The sequence below is a fragment of the Syzygium oleosum genome, unplaced genomic scaffold (genome assembly GCF_021117445.2).
Source record: "Syzygium oleosum isolate NSW1041296 unplaced genomic scaffold, Sole_v2.1 Sole_v2.28, whole genome shotgun sequence".
Taxonomy (NCBI): Eukaryota; Viridiplantae; Streptophyta; class Magnoliopsida; order Myrtales; family Myrtaceae; genus Syzygium; species Syzygium oleosum.
Window position 1 is genome coordinate 994,459 of NW_026607512.1, and position 18,475 is coordinate 1,012,933.

Genomic DNA, 18,475 nt, shown 5'->3' on the forward strand with positions numbered 1-18,475 from the left:
TCCATATAGGATTTATACAAATAGTCAGAAGTTGCAAGGCAGAAAATGTGGAGTACTCTCTTTGATTGCCACATAGGTTATACAAATCCACTCACCGGTTGTCACGTGTGCAAATTCAGGCCAACTCATTTATTTTTTTATTCAAGATGCAAATGTCAAGTGGGATCCGTTCCGCACAATTTGGACTAGACCAAGAAATTGTGCACAACTAGGACTAGACGAAGAAGCTGATGTGGTAATACTAGTCATTTAGCCTTTCTTCAGCTACACGAAAAAGATCTGCATGAAATCTGCTTCCTTTTGCTCTTCCTCCTTGGTGCTTCCTTTTGCTCTTCCTCCTTGGTGCTTCATTCAAAGGAGCAAACTTTCTCTTCATTTCCTTTTGTTCTATCTTTCAAACACTTCCAAAGATTTTCCTTACAAAATCATTACTCCTAAGAGAGAAAAACAAATCGAGCTCACTCACGCCCTCAAATCGGAGCTTCTCTCTTTTTAGAATCACTTTTGGTTACAATCCCGGCGAATATTGTTAATATGTAGCTATAGATCTAAAGCAGCTCACTACAGTTTCTTCATTTTCTCTCTCGAGTTTTGGACAGTTATATGAATCTGATTGGCTTGGTTTAATTGCCTTTGAAGAGGACAATGTTTTGGACATTAGTGATTTTCAGGTTTTTAGGCACGAATCTTTGGCAAACCAAAGTGCTATTGGCGAAATAAGGCTCTCTTGTACCGTAGAATTCTTGCATTTTTTTCAGTTATCAAACCCAATTGAGGGTTGAGATTGCTTAAATTGTGGTCATGATGTCATCTAGAGTTGGGTTCTGTATATAAATTAATGGCGATTATGTCAATGTTATGAGTGCAGTGTCTTGCCTGTGCGGGAGTGATTTGAATGCAAGCTAATGGTGGGAAGTTGTAGTGTGATTCTGTCTTCTATTTGCCTTCCTGAGTAGAGTAAATTTGTAGGGGAAAAGACAGCAAGTTAGTAGAATTCTTGGAATTCTTGCATTTTTCTTGGAGTGACTATGGAGCTATGATATTTGGCGATAGGATTTTTCTTTTTACCGAGCAAATTGGAATGATTCTCTTGTCAATGAAATTATGATCGTGTCAACTAAAACACTCTTACATGTATCGAATATCATTTTTCCAAACTTTATCAAGTGCTTTGATTTTCTGGTTTAGATGCATGATTATTCTGATCAGATGATAGTATAAATTTTTCTAGGTTTAATAAATGTCATATGCTTGATCTTGTACTTTTACGAGCTTTGAAATCATTTAATTTATTTGTGGTAGTGTTCATTTTGATTCTAGGGCACCAATGTGAAAGGGAGAGCCACGAGGGAGACGTGGTAGAGAGATGTTGCTGAGCTGTTGTTCTCGGTGGGGGATGCTTGGTGTGGTAGGGGAGCCACCGGTGTTTCCTGATGGATTGGATGGAGCGCTTGTGAGTCCTGGCCATGGATCGATAAGGGATCATCGATGCACACGGTCGGACGATGCACGACTATGGGCACACGGCCCATAGGCACGATGCAAGGCACAAGGACACAATGCACGGCAATGGGACACGAATGGTCCACGGGCAAATGGATGGGGATCACATTCATTGTGGCCGAGGATCGTGTCAGTGGATTGATCATGAATTGTGGCCGTGGATTGATTGGCGATCATGATGAACACTCTTACAAGTATCATATATCATTTTTCAATATTTTATCAAATGCTTTTGATTTGCTAGTTTAAATGCATGATTATTCTCAGCATACATGATAAATTTTTCTAGGTTTAACGATATATTGACAAACCATAAAAACACTAAAGTACATCGTGATCTTAAGTTTCAATGACTAGAAAATTATTCCAATTTGCTCAGGAAAAAAAAAATTCTATTGCCAAATATCGTAGCTTTATGGTCTCTCCAAGAAGAATGCAACCCTCCTACCAACTTGCTATCTTTTCCTCAAACAAAATTTACTCCACTCAACGAGGCAAATGGAAGACAGAATTCCTCAGGCCGCGAGCTTGCATAACACACGTGCACTTACAGCACTGCATAAATCACCGTTAATTTATAGAGAATCCAACAAAACATGACATCACGGCAACACTTTAACAAATGTAAACCCTTAATTTGGGTTTTTATCTGGGTTAATATCACGAAAAACTCTAAAATGATATTACTGTGATAAATTTACCCCGAACTAAATTTTTTACCACAAAAAATCTCAAATTGGTATACTTGTGACAAATTTATCCTCCATTAGTTTCCGTTAAATTTTACCGTCAAATTGTTGAGTTGGATGACACGTGGCAATTGATGGGTGTACCAGTTTAGGGTCAATTTGTGATTTTTCGTGATATTAATCTAATTTAATGGAAATTAATAAAAGGTAGCTTTGTCACAAGTATACCAATTTGGGATTTTTGGTGATCAAAAAATTAGTTTAGGATAAATTTATCATATATGTACCAGTTTGTGATTTTTCGTGATATTAATCCTTTTTTTATTCCAACTCAACTTGGGTTTGATAATGAACAAAAAAACAAGAATTCTATGGTACACGAGCCATATTTCTTCAACAGAACATAGCTCCGTAAATGTCGGAGATTGGAACCCACAAGCTGAAATTAACTAAATTTCCAAAAATCCATCCTCTTCTTCGAAGACAAAACTTTCACAAACAATAAAACAAAGGCCAATCAAATTTAAATGACTTTTTTGGACCAAATAAAAATTTAAATGACGGTCCAAAGCTCTCTAGAGAATATGAAGAATCTGCAGTGAACTGCACTATAGTCAACTCTTGATCATTTTTATAAACAAAAAACTAAAAATTAAAAGCCTAACTTATGCTTTGCAAAGATAAAATTGATGTCCTTTTTTTGATTTTCACAACTTTGATGAAATGTTGACCAGTCCACGATTGTCTAGATCGCCAAAGCTGTGTCCATGGCTGTCCACACTCGAGCTCTATCTCTCCTCCATGGCCATTCAGATCTCGATGAGATCAACGGTCATGGAGTCTTGTCGTCTCCAAATCTAGGGTTCTTGTAACCGGAGATAAATCTCCCATCACTCGATTGGGTTTCTAACTAACCCACCAAAAATGCTTGCTGGTGACTTTAGATAAAAACTTAGATTAATAAAAAGGATACTGTGCGAGGTATGAGATTTGGGAGCGCTTCCATTCTTAAATAGATGAGTCTCCGGTTTACAAATTAAGACTCTAATGAACAACTTTTTAGTTTTGAGTTTTTGCAAAAAAAGACCTCAAGTTCATTAAAATTGCAAGATACTTTTGGACGTTCAAAGAAACAAATTCTCGTATCTGAGTGTCGAACGACCAAACGAACTTCAATTTCGATGGAATTGATATCATTAGAAAGCTCCTATTAGTTACTAATGAGCCTAATATCCTAAAAAATCTCTAACTTTAACTCTTATCCCAATTTTACTTTATGTCTCATAAAAAATCTTCAACTTTAGGTCATGTCCTAATTCTACGATAAACTTTTTTTTGTTCCATAAAAAACTCTCAACTTTAGGTCCAGTCCTAATTCTACCTTAAACTTTTTTTGTTCTATGAAAAACCCTCAACGTTAGATTATATTCCAATTTTACCCTAAAATTTTTACATTCACATAAAAAATCACAAACTTTTACTTGAATCGCAAATCTGTCCCCATTAACCCTCAATCCAAAATTTCTCATGGAAAACTCCCAAGCATGAGTTGTTCGAGCGTCTCAAGCGCGATATCTCCGACCGCGAGAGATCGAAGACCTAGCGCAAGATCACTAAGGGCTATTTTGACGGAGGGTTAATGGAAAGCAGATTTGGAACTCAAGTAAAAATTGGTTATCTTTAATGATGCAAAAAAAAAAAATTAGAGTGAAATTGAAACTGAACCTAAAGCTGAGATTCTTTTATGAGATAAAAAAAAGTTTAGGGTAGAACTGGTTCTAGACCTAAAGTTGATGATTTTTTATGAGACAAAAAAAGTTTAGGGTAAAATTGGAACTAGATCTAAAGATGGGGTTTTTTTATGGGACAAAAAAATGTTTAGGATAGAATTATGACATGATCTAAAGTTGGAGACTTTTTATGAGACAAAAAATAAAATTGGGACAAAAGCTAAAATTTGAGGTTTTCTAGGGTATTAGGCCGTTACTAATGCAATCGGGAGTTTAAATTGCAGATTGTGTGTGCATTATGTAGTGCTAAATCGACTAAACATGCATTAAATATAAAGCAATCATCACTTTAATATAATCTCAATCATTCATTTATACGTTCGAATACTGACTACAAAACAGGGGATTTACAAATACGCCACTCCTTGTAAGTTGTAACGCTCAACCTACAAATTTTGCAATTACATATTAACAAAATTCTTTGATTCGGAGATTGTAGCAATGACTAAACGTCCTAATACTATCTGGTTCAAATTGTGCAAGTTTTATCAACATAAATTGTGCAGAAAGAGTATCAGTGGTCTAATAAAAAAATTGAAGTAACTAGATTTGCGTAAATCGCATGTGGCATTCAATCCTCGATTCCTTGTCCAGAGCCATTACTTGATTGTCCGGAGCCACTACTCGAAGCGGGAGAGGAAGGTCGGCTGCAAAGCGTTCATGGCTAAAAAGCCCTAATCCTAGAGTGGTCAAGGTTGAGAGTTGACTCCTTGGAGTTGCGAGCAAGCCAAGGATGGATTCCCAAAGAGGAAAATGCGATGGAGAAGGATAACGAGTTCAGCAGTAATGCTGATTTGGGGCTGGAGAGCCTTCTTTCGGCGACAAGGTTATACAGCAGAGAAAGGCAGGGTCTTTCTCTCAATTCTTGATTCCGCAACTTTTTCTTTTCAAATTGTTTGTATTAGAAATTTTTGTTATTCTTAAGATTGAAATCATTTTCCGAACACAGAAAACGTTTTTGGCCATATATTACTAAACAAAGAAAAAGTAACCATTTTTCTAAACAATGATTTTCCGGAAAATATTTTCCTTTATTAAGGAGTTTTCCTCCGAACAAACGCACCCTTAAAATCAAATGGAAAGAATTCTATACAAGTTGCAAGTCTGCATAACTTATTTATGCACTTACGACATTGCAAAAATCACCTTCAATTTATAGAGAACCCAACAAAAGATGAGGGCAACAATTTAACAAATCTCAACCCTCAACTTGGGTTTGATAATGAAAATAATGCAAGAATTCGACGGTACCCAAGAGCCCTATTTTCCCGAGGGAAGAACAGTAGAAGTGCCAAAACTTGTGTACGGCGCTCACTTTAGTGCAAAAGTTTTCGCCGGCTCACTTAAGTGCCAAATTGGAGGAAAAATGATCACTTAAGTACCAATGGCGAGAAATTCCGGCCAAATTAATCTGTGGCTTTCATAATTAAAATCTTAATCTAAGTTGGATGTTTATATTAAAAAAATCAGTCTACGTGGCATTTTCATGTGTATATTTTGATTTTTTAACTGGCCACTGGCCAAAGGTTGAAGAAGAAGAAGAAAGAAAAAAAAAGAAAAGAAGGAAAAAAAAAAGAAATATTTAAAAAATCGAAAAAATATTAAAATATTATTAAATATTGTCCCCATCAACGCCGACGTGCCACGTAGGACTGAGAAATTAATAAAATATGGCCACGTCAGATTTCCGGCAACCCGAATCGGAGTTGGCACTTAAGTGATCGTTTTTTTTAAAAAGTTGCACTTAAGTGATCTGAAAAAAAATTTTAGCATTAAAGTAAGCGCCGTACACGAGTTTTGACATTTCTAGTGTTCTTTCCCCTATTTCCCCAGTAGAACATATTCCGTAGATGCCGAAGATTGTTACCTAAAAACTGAAATTCACTAAATTTCCAAGACGAAACTTTCACGGACAACTAAACAAAGGCCAATCCTTGACCAAAAAAAAAAAACAAAGGCCAATCAATTTCAAATAACAGTCCACAGCTCGGGAGGAAATAGGAAGAATTGCAGTACAAGCGAAATTACATATTAACAATATTCATTAATTCGGACATTATAGTAAGGAGTTTAACTTCCTAATTTAGATAGAGGGAGAGATGAATCCAATATTGACAAGTAATGATAAAAGCTCTGGTTTAAGGGCCTTAGCGAGCATTTTTTTTTCTATTTGGAAAAGATGATTTTTAAAAAAAAAATATTTACAGAGTTTGAAAGACAGAGTAAAAGAAAGGTTAATACAATGAAAAACTGATACATTTGTGATAAATTTACTTCAAACTAATTTTTTAACCTCTAAAAATCCCAAATTAGTATACACGTGACAAATTTACCCTAAACTAATTCTTTGATCACCAAAAACCCCAAACTAGTACATTTGTGACAAATTTACCCTCCGTTAATTTTCATTAAATTGGATTAATACCACGAAGAACCACAAACCGGTACACCTGTAATAAACGGAGGGTAAAATCCCAAACTTGTACACTTATAACTACCATATGTCATTAAACTTAGCAATTTCACGATAAAATTTAATTGAAACTAACGGAAGGTAAATTTGTCACAGGTATATCAGTTTGAGATTTTTTATAGTTAAAAAATTAGTTTGTGGTAAATTTATCACACATGTATCAGTTTGGAATTTTTCGTGGTATTAATCCTAAATATGAAAAGAATTTTGCTCTTTCTAATGCATAGCAAAAAGAAGAAATTTCATGCAATTCTCATTGATTTAGCTTGAGGAAGCTAACATGTCACTTCTATCTAATCCCATGTGGCATTTAAGAAATACCTAATATTTTTCTCGTTGCAAGAAACTTTGGAGCTCCTCTTTTACTTGCGTGTCAAAAGATTTTAGGCCATTTTAAAGCAACAACAAAAAGCAATATATTTATGATAATCTCCTGATTATGATTAGCATCCTAATCTTTTACCGATCAATTTTCTAATAATTAATCCGTTCAATTTACATTTATAAAGTGAAGCATTATCTTTAAAAAAAAATTCAAAGACTCTAAATAGAAGCTCCAGTTAAAATAGAGATAATGACACAAATAATCTCTGAACTTTGACCCAATATGCAATGTGATCCCTAAACTTTTAATTTGTTCGATGTAGTCCCCGAACTTTAACTCAATGCGTGCAGTGTGGTCCCTGAACTTTTAATTTTATTCAATATGATCAATGAATTTTTTTGTACATATTCAATATAGTTCTTGAACTATATTAAAATATTTAATACAATCCTTCTATTATCAAAAGTCCAATGACCATATTGAACAAATTAAAAGTTCAGGGACCACATTACACATTATACATTGAGTTTAAGTTTAAGGACTACATCGAACAAATTCAAAGTTCAGGCACGACATTGCACGTTGGACCAAAGTTTAGGGACCGTTTATGTCATTTTCTCGTTAAAATACACGGAACGCAAAAACTTGAAAACGATAAATAAAAAAAAAATAAAATAAAAAGTCTCCTCCACCGATTTCATCTGGGCCTAGAAACTTCTAAAGCCCACGCGAATTTTCTCATCCCTTCTCTTAATTTAATCTTATTTATTTATTTTCTAAACCCATTTTCATCTCTCTTCGTTTTTTGCCTGGCGCTCCGATTTCTCTGCAAGCAAAGCCCGATTTTTCCATTTTCCATTCGATTTGCATAGAATCCCAGCAATCTGCGAAATTGAATTTCGAGTTCTTCCTCGGTTTCATTGGCGCAGACCATCGATCGAGTAGTAGGTTCTCGAATTGTTGGCGATGGGGGAATTGCAAATGGAGGACATGCCCTTGCCGTCCCTGTTCGAGCAGTCTCGCAAGATTCATCTCGCCGCCGCGGAGTCCGCCGTCGATCAGGTGAGCCGAGTCTCCGGCGTGCCGGAGTTTCCTTGTTTTTTTTTTTGGGGTCTCGTTCGTTTTCGCGAGCTGCTCCGTGAAGAATGCGGTCGCGAGCTCTTTGCGTTAACTAATGCGGTGGGTGATGTATTTCTAGGATGCTGTGAAGAGAGGAATCGAGGCTTTGCGGAAGTGCGAGGACATGATAAGTAAGCTGGGATTGTTCTCGGCCAACGAGACGAAGGATGATATCAGCACTTCTAATCTCAAGTATATTCTGGTGAGCAATTGCTTTCTAGCCTTTTCTGTTTGATTTCGTGTAGGTACGATGACTACGATGCTACTGGTAATCTTCATCGATGCTTTATCCTAAATCTCGCGATAAAGAAGTAAACTTGAGATTTTATTTACTAATTAGCGCAAGAGCATGATGGAGCTGGCGATGAATAGGGGTATATTCGCATTTTGTTAGAGACGGGCATCAATTGTTGCAAATGGGATTGTCATCTATCATGCTTAGGAGCTGTTTGTGCATTCGTTTGCGTGCTGAGTTACCGCAGAGGGTGGTGGCGGTGCTGTTTTTTGGGCCACGAGTTAAAATGTTTAAGTGGGATTCTCATTGTGTTCTTCTTCGCAGGTCCCTTTTTATCTGGCCGAGTTGACAGAAAGGGTTGCTGCTGATGATAGGGTACCCATTATTAAAGCCTCTCAGGAAAAACTAAAGGTTTGTTCTGTGGTTCTAATTTACTTCTTTGTGGAGGACGTTTTGAGATTGGGATATGCAGACTATAAGGAGGGGGGCTTTTGCTATGTTAATTAACTTTTTTTGGAGTTCTTGCTGGAGCAGGGGTATACAATGATGATGAATTGTGGGTGCCATGTCTTGCAGGAATTTGTGTCTTTTTGTGAAGCAATGGAACTTTTACCCAAGGAAGAGTTAGAGACATCTGTGCACGGAGGTTCAAATCAAATGGTAGATCGAAGAGCTAGAAAGGTACTGATGCATATTCTTTCTCACCTATTGTTTTTACTAAGCACTGCTTGGCTTCTCCAAATGGGGGTTAAGATTGATTAAAATTTTCGGACATTTGGAGCTGTGTGCTTCTCTGGTGCTGAATAATTTTTGGATACTTCCTACATTGAAAGTGATAAGTATGGTCATAGAGAAGTATGAGGTTTTTTTGGTGTATCATACCTTGACCAATGGTTCACAGAAACATCAACAAGCTTGATTTGGAGGATTAGTTCTGTATTCTTGTCTTGGTTGTATTGTGTTGGGAGTTTGGTTCATTTGGAAGCTTTTCTTTAGTTCATCGTTGTTGCATGCTATGCACAGTAGCAGCTGGGAGTAGTTGGTTTTTTTTATAGTGTACCCGGTCAATTGCACATGGAAGCAATTGGGAGGCAAAGACAAATGGTGCTGTTGGTGAAACAAAGTTTGTCAGGATTGAGATCCTAAGTAGGATCTATTGGAGGTCTTTGAGGATTGGAATTCTAAATAGGATTGGATCGAGGATCATAAGATCTTCGAAAATTAATAAATTAATGGTTCATTGTTGTTGCACACTATGCCCAGTAGCAACTGGGCCTAGTTGGTTTGTTTAAGATTGTACTTGGTCCATTGCACATGGAAGCAATTGGGAGGCAAGGACAGTGGTGCTTTTGGTGAAACAAATTTGTCAGGATCGGGATTCTAAGTAGGATATTTTGGAGGATCGGAATTTTAAGTAGGATCTGCTCAAGGATTGTAAGATCCTAGAAAATTAATGAATTGATACCTAAAATGTAATTTTTACATTGTATAATCCAATCACATGCCGATTTTTTTTAAAAAGAGAGAGTAAAGCCCAAGTAAGGTCAAGTTCTGAGTTTTGCATTCTCCAATCTCCATATCCAACTTAAGTATGAAGAAATTGACAAAACAATTTTAACCAAATGAATTAAGTGCAAGCTATTCAGAAAACACCAATGAGAGTTATTACCTTTCTATTCAGCGAGACAAAAGAGAGGAAAAAAAGATTCCCAAAAATGACTCACCCTTAAAATCCTCATCTTCGGGCTTATCATCTTCCCATCACATTGTAGTCCTCTTTATTAAATTCATCCTCACCAACATGGTTATTGTTCAAACTCTTGAATAAAGCAACAATTGATAATCTAATTCAGCAAAATCAGTAAAGAAATTTTAATAAAAGAAAACAGGGAAAAACTTCAGAAGATATGTAGATTAGAGCCACACAGCAAACAGAGAAATAAAAAATTAAAAACCGAAAGAATGAAGAAAGCTTCAAAATCAGAATGCAGCTTTGACCAGCACGTAAAGGAGAAGTTCGAAGGTTGAGAAGAGTCAAGTATTTAAAAAGTAAAAAGAATAGAGAGGAAAGCTTCAGAAAAATGGTTCAATCAGAATGTGTTGAAGTCTGAAGATTGATGAGTGCGTCATGGAGGAGAAGTCAGCGGTAGGCAGGAATTTTCAATCTATACAGAGTCTATTTGAACCAGTTGTAGATTCGTCAGCCCGATTTTGCTAAAAAGCCAAGTGATGTGTTCCCAAAGAAAGGGTGGGTTTTGGACTCTTGGACTAGTAGCAAGGCCCAAAATTCTGTTTCCTTTAGCTGGAAGAATGAACACTCTGTCTTGACAAGGATCATTAGGATCCTTGGTAGGATCAAGATCCTACAAGATCCCATGATCTTGGATCCTGATCCCACCTATTTGCGAATGTTGCTGCGATCCAGACACGATCCTAACAACCATGGGTGAAATGACCATTTAATAATGAATACCTCTTTTATTTTTTGGCAGATAGTACGTTTTAAACGTCAAAAAGCTGCTGAATCAAAGTTGCTTGAAATCAAGGAACGGAAAGAGCGGCGTGGGAGGTCAACCAAAGCAGCTGCCTTATCTACTCCTGTGGAAGCAAGAGAAGAAGAAATGGTTGATGACGACAGCGAGGAAGAGCGTGAGGTTGGTTCTATATGGCAGTTAGATTTTCGAGTTGTGAGCAAGAGCTAAAGATGCTTAGATGCACTGGCTCGGCATATGTCCTCCGCAGCTTATTAGTGCATTAGGTAGTTTGCTTTGCTGCTTAAGGTTTCTGTGTCTATGCATATGTTGGTTTGTGTTTGACATAGGAGCTTCTCAAGCTATCTTCTAGAAAGTCAAGTCACATAACTGCTGAAAGTTTGCCTTATTGCACTTAATTATTTCAATACTTTCAAATAAAAAATGAGGCTAATCATCATGTTGGATGCCAAATACTCGTGTTTGGAAGTCCATCACGAATCTCATGGTCAAAATTTCCTGATCTTGACATTACAGATGAAAAGGCAAGTAGTTTCTGATGTAGATTATCTTTTTCATTTCTTGTTGATGCTGAGATTGGTTATTTAACATTTAACATGTGCTTGCCTTTCCTCTGTTACCCTTCCACGGGGTGATACTTAATATTTTTATTCTAAATGTTCTTTCTCTCGCAGGCTTGGCTTATTGCAATCTCTCTAGCGATTTGTAAGGTTAGCTTTGTCCAATTGGTCATTAAGACCAATTTGGTCATGTTTGGTTATTAGATACTCTTCTTTTGGTTGTTTACTGCTTATGCATTGATGTGATGAGTATGCTCTTGCCATGGACATTGCAGGCTCTGGATTTACTAGAAATGCTGAAGAAAGAGGAAGAAATGCTTTCTGCTATCAAAGAGAAGCAGTCAAAGGTATATTTTTGTAGATTGTGCTACCTGAAGAATATTTGGACACATTGAAATGCTGCATCCTGCTGGTTCAGTCCCTAGAAAAATTAGTACTTCCTACACTAACGGGGTGCTGCTATACTGTTTTATCTAGCAGTTCTTCCGTCTTAATCATAGTTGACGTACTTTCATATATGAAATTTATTTTTTTGGGTGTTAAGATTCCTAATCTCATTTTTTTGAGCATTTCATGGTACTGCTTGCTTGCATTTATTTTTTATTTGTGGTGAAGAAGCCATGCAGGGAATTCCTTTTGTTTACTGGGTTAGCATGTACCGAATGAACATGTGATAGCTGAGGGCACCACTATGCCCCACTGGTCCTAATCTCAAGGTTCACCACCTTGCTGTGGATTGTTAGTGCTGACACAGAGAAGCAAAGGAAAGATTTTCAAAAAATAAAGTAAATAAAAATAGAGGGTGATATGTTGTTCTTCATTTGATTTGGATCTTCTTCATACATGTTGTTTAAAACTGAGGAGCAGGCTAAGCAGTATAATTAAGGAAAGGTATTGAATTTGGACCACGACATTTGTGGCTGTAGTTCTCCCAGTTGCGGGCATAATACGTTTTGTGCATTAGATGGATATAAAGAAGTGGTTTGTATTCACAGGAAGGGCAAAAGGAGTTCTCTCGTGCTATTCTGGATGAGCGCACGAAGACGGCTGAAGCTTGGCACCGTAATGCTGCAACTCGTGCACGATATACTAAACCGGCACAACCTATTACATGTGCTACTTTTGCACAAGATGTTTTGGAAGGTAGGGCAAACGTTTCAGATGTTCATGAACATAAACACCAACCCCTGATATTTGGACCTGCGAGTCTCGTAAATGGGAGTCTGACTAGCGAGAGGGATAGAATGGCAGCACAAGTGTTTCAACCAGGTCACCGGTATGCACCACTCCTGATGTTGCTCTTCTTTTTATGAAACTATTAGGGGATCCTTGGATGTTATCTTAGTCCTTGAATATTGATACTGTTTTTTGTGTATATTCCTCCTGCTATGTACCTGCGGGGTGGTTTTCGTGTGAATTGAATCATTTTGTTTGCATGCATCAGGATGCCAACCATGAGCATAGAGGAAGCTGGCTTGAAGGAGATGCAGATGATGCAGAAGTTTCAAGAGAGAAATGCCAAGTTCATGGAAGAGGCTAATTCCTCGTGGTACAAGGAGCGGAAACAGCCGGGGCCAGTTGAAGATGAGGACGAAGACGATGATGCTGCTCAAGAGAAGGCAAGAGCCTGGGATGACTGGAAAGATGACAATCCTCGCGGGGCAGGAAATAAGAAACTCACACCTTGCGGGTGAACACGGGGGGGATCCGTTCTACGTTTCCTCTCTTGCTGGTGAAGCTTCTCCTGCATGCCTGAACGATACCTTTTGCTTTTTCTTTGGTAAGTTTTGCAGACGAGAATCTTTGTAAATTATCACGGTTTCGGGTAAGATCGTTATTCTTTATGCCTTTCCAAGAGTTATGTTGCTGGGTAGCATGTGATTTCGGATGAGATTGTTATTCTAAAGCTTAGCATGTCTCCTGCAACGTTTAACACTGTTTCCTGGTGAACAACACAGCCTGTTTGATTCTAGAGAACCACGACAGTAGGGCTGATAAGGCAAAAGACACTTGCATTTTTATTTTTACGGGAAAGTCTCATAACGTCAATCCATAAACTTTTACATTACCATAAATTTAAAGTCTTATGGACAAATAAACAAGAGAACTCTTCGCTCGTTGTCATAATTGTTCAGCTTGATGTATATACCCAGAGACGCAAGAACACCACAGGATCAACCAAAATCGTGCCTCCATGGACGCCCAACAACGGGTAGCGTCCAGTCATCAATGCCCATATGCTCGGGGCTGTAACCTGCGATTCTCCTGCCTTGGCCCTGCGGCCCGTTAACTTTAAGGCTCGGGCTTCTTGGTGCTGGGTAGGTTGTCGTCCCTCCGCCGGAGCTCGAGGAATCACAGCCCGTTTCGGCGCTCGGACCTTGCTTAGTCGAAGGGTTCCACTGAGGCCCTAACGGACTCCGCTGCTTGGCCGGGCCTTGACCTCTCACCTTGGCCTTGGCAGACTGAGTAGGGGCCATGTAGCTCGGGATGTTGTTCGAGCTCGATTGGCGTTGATGCCGGGCGGGGTATGGGCTGGTATCACCGGATTCCCTACCAAGAAAGCCCAAGTTCATGTTCTCTGGGGTCACCAAGTCCATTTCCACCGTCTTCTCGGACAAGTCGTCCGTCGCGGTCGTGTTCTTGGTGATGGTGGGAAGCGCCATGTAAGGGTGGTCCTGCACCCCCAATTGCTGGACGTGGTACGGCTGTGCTGCCATCCAACGCTCGAGCCAGTTCCATCCCCACTGTGCCTTTTCCCTTTCGTTAGCATAAAGTCCTTCGTCCATGTCGCTCGGTTCCGGTCGCATCGGTTGTTGTTGCTGTGGAAAAATGGAAGAAAAAGCACATTAATGAACAATAAAAGTGAAAGATTAATCGTTTCAATTGGCTTTGGTCCTGAGATTACCATCGGCAGATCTACAGAACGAATTACAGTGAAAAGAGCCATTAAGGACCATTGAGGAACCTGCAAGTGTATTGTATAGTCATAGATATAAGAGCTATATGGCCACTACGGACCTGAATGCTTATGGCGTAAGCAAGAGCTCGCTCCTTCTTCATCACACCTTCACTTTTCCTGGAAGAATTCTCCCTCATCTTCTCAGAACTCCGGCGCCCGCCATCCCGGTTGTCCGACGATATCTCGTGGTACTTGCTCTTCGGGACGGGGCTGTTGTAAGGTTTGCGGCCCACCTCAATCGGTGCTCGCCGCTGGCCACCGTCATCGGCCATGTCGTGAACGAGCTTGTCAGGGTAGAGCTGAAGCCGGGAGGCTCGGACCCTGGCCTGGACTCGGACCAGGGCTTGCATGCACCGCATGGTCATCTGGGCTTGCTTGCGCACGTTGTGGCCTCTTACCAGCGCTTGTAGTCTCACCAACCCCTTCAACGCTCGCAGCGCACGCCGTGCCTAATCACAATCGCACATACCGTCGATAATTGAAGATGGTAAAATCAAATTAATTTCCTACCAATTGAGGGTTCATACAGACCTAACCTATACTATGTACTTTTCTCTCTCGAGCACATAAATTAATTAGATTAGGCACACAAGGTTCTATTCCCTAATCACGCTCTCAATCATATTAAACCACTTTATTTAATTCCCGTTTTAGAAGAGACAAGATGCGTGACATTAAATCTTACTAGGTAGCCTCTGTAATAGGACTGAATGAGGGTAGCGGCTCTCTCTTCCCTAGAATGCCGTCCGTAACCAGCCAACCTAACCACCTTTGCCGCCGCCTGAGCTGCCGCCACGGCTGCTTCCGCGGCCGCGGCGGTCGCCACCGCCACCGCGATCGCGTGATTCCTATCCTCGGTCACAGGGGTCGAAGCCACGCTCCCGTCGTTGGTGATGTCCGGCGAGCTCTCGGTCGGGAAATGCTCGACCGACACCACCTCCGGAGCGTCGTTCCGCCATCTCTCGGCGCCACCATCTTTCTGCAAAATCGAAAAAAATCAACGTCACATACAACCATATCGATCGATTGCGACTCAACTAAAGTTCAAATTACTCCCAAAGAATGCAAGATCCATGGAGGCCTGATGGTGATCTAACGTGAAGGAGCACATGAAAGATGGAAAAAGATGATTTTTTTTTTTTTTCTGGTGGGACGGCTTTTTAGATGGTCCGACAACAACGCTTCATGCCAGGGGGACCATGGGAGGTCTCATGCCCCCATGACCTCAAAAGGCAATGTCTTGGTAGGTGATATGGTTAAATGCTGCTTCTGCAAGATAGTCATTGATGATCTGAAAACCTCGAAAAGAAAGAAAATAAAAAAAAACGACACCCACCGAAAAAAAAAATTCCTTCCTAGCATCGACCGTTAAGCAGATCACATCACGGGCTAGTCGATTCGATTATTAAACGTTAATATAGTTTGTAATTGGGACACATGCTGCTTCAGAAGACACTAAGTTTCTGTAACAATTCAACAACCTGCTTCCAGTATCCAAACAGTTTCCTAGTCCGTGAATCTGCCAGGAAGCTGTCGAATTCTTTTGTTTTAAATGGTTTTGTGGAAGGATTAATCGGCACGAACATGTTTAAAAAACGTTAACTTGCACCACAAGATTGTAAGAGAATGGTAGAAGTTCCTGCCGCAGTTCGGACCGTCACGCTACAGCTCGAGGCCGGTTCCGAAAATGAAAGCGCAACCAAATGACGATTCAGGCGCAAAGAAGGGGAGATCATATGGGTTTTTCCCTAGCTTTGCTTGTCGGTTGCGATGAACGAAACGGAGCATGACGAGAGATCAATGGAGGAAAAAGCCAAATTACCCTCTTCGCAGGCAACTCCTTAGGAGAAGAAGATCTGAAAGCCTTCTTCACGGACGAGAACCAGCCGCTTCCTTTCTTTCCCATCTCCTACACGGGAAAGATCAATGCTTTATCCTTGGATAATTGCCTCTCGTAACCATTACTGCATGAACCAAAACGCGCGGGAACATACAGAAATCTGGTTAAAATCAAGAAGCATTGCGCGAACCCCGGAGACCGCACAAACCCATCAGGAAAACGAGACACCAAATCTGCTCAAAAGCTCGAAAAGAGACGGGGACTTGCGACAGTCCCACCTCAGATTCGACCGAACCGAAACGCCTCTGCAATACCCCAAATGCAGGTCCAAACTCACACGCTCCCGTCGACGAAGAAGATCGAGATGAAGGTAGAAGAGAGAGTGGACGCAAGAGAAGGAGACGTGGGCGCACCTGAGAGATTGAGTGGGGCTGGATGCACTCAGAGCACGATCTCGCTCATTCGACATGCATTCGGGGGACTGTCGCTCTGATCCCAGAAGCGCATGCAGAGCGAGGCGTGTCAATCTAGATCTCTAGTGAAGCACAGAGAGAGAGAGAGAGAGAGAGAGAGAGAGAGAGAGAGAGAGAGAAGAAGATGAAGATGAAGAAGAAGATGAAGAGGAAGAAGAAGAAGGACCAAGGAAGGTATGTGAGAGCAGTAACTGCCGTCCCGCGCGCTCGCCGTCAGTATTTATCGGAGTCACGAGCCGGCCCGCGAGCTCGATCGCGCGCGCGCACCCGGGGCACGGCCGAGGGCCGAGGCCCAATGGGCGGCCGACACGTGGCCCCCCGGCCCTTTCCTTTTTCGGTGCCTTGAGTCATCTCGAAATTTACAAAATGAAATAAAATAATAAAAAACCGGAGAGAGAGAGAGGGGAAAAAAAATCCGACAGAGGTTGGACTTTGAATGCGGACGCACAGGTTGCCTTCCTCGTCGTATGCGATTTTGGCACAATTATTCTCTTCACGCTAGTTGTTTTTTCTCCTTGGTTTTTTTATCTTTATTTTAGGGAAAAAAAAAGGGGCAAGATGTAACGTGTTTTTTTTTGCCCTTTCATTACCTCCCTGAATAATGCGTATTTTTTTTTAGGGCTAATTCGAAAAAAAAATACCAACTTTACCTTGAGTGACAATTCTGGCCCGAACTTCTTTTTTGTCTCGATAAAAAGCATCAAATTTTACTCGAATCCCAAATCCGGCCCCCCTAGTGTAAAATTTTCAAATTGTTCGAGCTAGATTCGAGATTTAAGTAAAAATTAGTGATTTTTTACGAAACAAAAAAAAATAGTTTTGGCCAAAATTGCCACTCAAGGTAAAGTTGATGTTTTTTTTTTTTTCGAATTAGGCAATTTCTTATACCCTTTTTCTGGTCAACTTTACTACCTAGATCATGTCAAGTAAATGAGGAGAGAAATTTGCTCCTGTGGTTACTCCCCCCATTGCGAGCCCTTTTCTCCATGATTTGATCTATAGCAAAAGGGAGAAAAAAGGGGGAAAAGAAGGATAATCTTTATTTGGAAACTTGTAATTATGCGTAAGCAGAAGGATGATCATATCATTTCTATCTAGATATGGAAGCCACCAATATTGAATTATTAGCATAATATTTCTCGTTTCTAGTTTTGAACCTTATGACCAATGACTTATGCATTAAACAAGTGAATGGATCTTGCTAACATGATCTTGACTCGTGTTGTTAGATTGAGTATGAGTGGAGTATAAGACATCTGAGCATCATTGTATTGTAAAATATTAGAGGTAAATGGACAGTGCAAAGTAATGTCAACAACACATTCAATCAATCCAAAAAAAAAAATCTAGAATTTTCCTAAGTTCTTTTCATATCTACTCTATTCCCTACCCCTATTAAAATTTTTTTTTTTCATCACCCATTTTGTAGGAATTTCCTTTTTACTGCTCCCTTTCCTAAAGCCCATTTTGAAAGCACTACCACTTTTTTTTTTTTGGGCCCATTTTCATATATATTTTCTTTTAATTTGTTGACCAAGAAAAAAGAAATCTTGAATTCAGGTTGCTGAGCTGCGAAGCTTGAATATATTTCCCCCGCGGTTGCAACCTCTTTGTGCGTGTGTGGTTGAGGTTCTTCAAAAGGTGTGAAAATGAAGAGATTATATGCGAGTAAAGTTAGCTGATATGGTGCAATCGCTTTCGTGTAAAGGGAAAAAAAACAATAATTGAAGCCAAAAAAAGGGAGAGGGAGGGTTACATTCATTAGGAAGGAGAAGAGTCTTAGTTTTGCAACTTACCTCCTTTTTGGATTGGATGGAGAGAGTTGGGTAACACTCACCTCTCATCCGAACCCATTTATTCGATTTTGCTCTCTATGTCATTTGCTCTAAAGATCCACAGTTGCAACCATGTATATATTTTGGTCCTAGAATAGCATGTGTATGAATGGTGTATTCAATCTCTTTTCCTATCTGTTTCTATTGAAATCCGAATGGCGAAATGAAGTGATATCGATTCC

At 39.8% G+C, this 18,475-nt stretch overlaps 2 protein-coding genes across 3 annotated transcripts; one reads left to right on the plus strand and one right to left on the minus strand.

Annotated features, from left to right (window-relative positions):
• Positions 1–7,588: 7,588 nt before the first annotated feature.
• LOC115680601 (PP2A regulatory subunit TAP46) lies at positions 7,589–13,034 on the plus strand. 2 transcript variants are annotated; one of them, XM_030604420.2, is made up of 9 exons: positions 7,589–7,842; positions 7,979–8,101; positions 8,459–8,545; positions 8,711–8,815; positions 10,627–10,788; positions 11,301–11,336; positions 11,462–11,533; positions 12,182–12,462; positions 12,631–13,034. In XM_030604420.2, exons 1-9 carry the CDS (start codon positions 7,747–7,749, stop codon positions 12,878–12,880), a joined length of 1,212 nt encoding a protein of 403 aa, XP_030460280.1. In that variant the 5' UTR covers positions 7,589–7,746; the 3' UTR covers positions 12,881–13,034. The 2 variants fall into 2 exon arrangements, with proteins under 2 accessions (XP_030460280.1, XP_056159610.1); XM_056303635.1 differs by lacking the exon at positions 10,627–10,788.
• Positions 13,035–13,178: 144 nt separating this feature from the next.
• LOC115680600 (protein IQ-DOMAIN 21) lies at positions 13,179–16,553 on the minus strand. The gene is made up of 5 exons (XM_056303634.1): positions 16,399–16,553; positions 15,968–16,054; positions 14,831–15,124; positions 14,205–14,594; positions 13,179–14,005 (listed from the first exon to the last, which is right to left on the minus strand). The coding sequence occupies exons 2-5, from the start codon at positions 16,049–16,051 to the stop codon at positions 13,361–13,363; spliced, it is 1,413 nt and encodes a 470-aa protein (XP_056159609.1). The 5' UTR covers positions 16,052–16,054; positions 16,399–16,553; the 3' UTR covers positions 13,179–13,360.
• Between the last annotated feature and the right edge of the window lie 1,922 nt (positions 16,554–18,475).

Excerpts from the sequence above, each read along its gene's own strand:
- LOC115680601 (XM_030604420.2), top strand. The coding sequence starts at position 7,747 with ATGGGGGAATTGCAAATGGAGGACATGCCCTTGCCGTCCCTGTTCGAG. Across the intron at positions 11,534-12,181 it reads TCAAAGAGAAGCAGTCAAAG|GAAGGGCAAAAGGAGTTCTC; the intron begins GTATATTTTTGT and ends TTGTATTCACAG. Across the intron at positions 12,463-12,630 it reads GTGTTTCAACCAGGTCACCG|GATGCCAACCATGAGCATAG; the intron begins GTATGCACCACT and ends TGCATGCATCAG.
- LOC115680600 (XM_056303634.1), bottom strand. The coding sequence starts at position 16,051 with ATGGGAAAGAAAGGAAGCGGCTGGTTCTCGTCCGTGAAGAAGGCTTTC. Across the intron at positions 15,125-15,967 it reads AGGAGTTGCCTGCGAAGAGG|AAAGATGGTGGCGCCGAGAG; the intron begins GTAATTTGGCTT and ends TCGATTTTGCAG. Across the intron at positions 14,006-14,204 it reads CTTACGCCATAAGCATTCAG|CAACAACAACCGATGCGACC; the intron begins GTCCGTAGTGGC and ends ATTTTTCCACAG.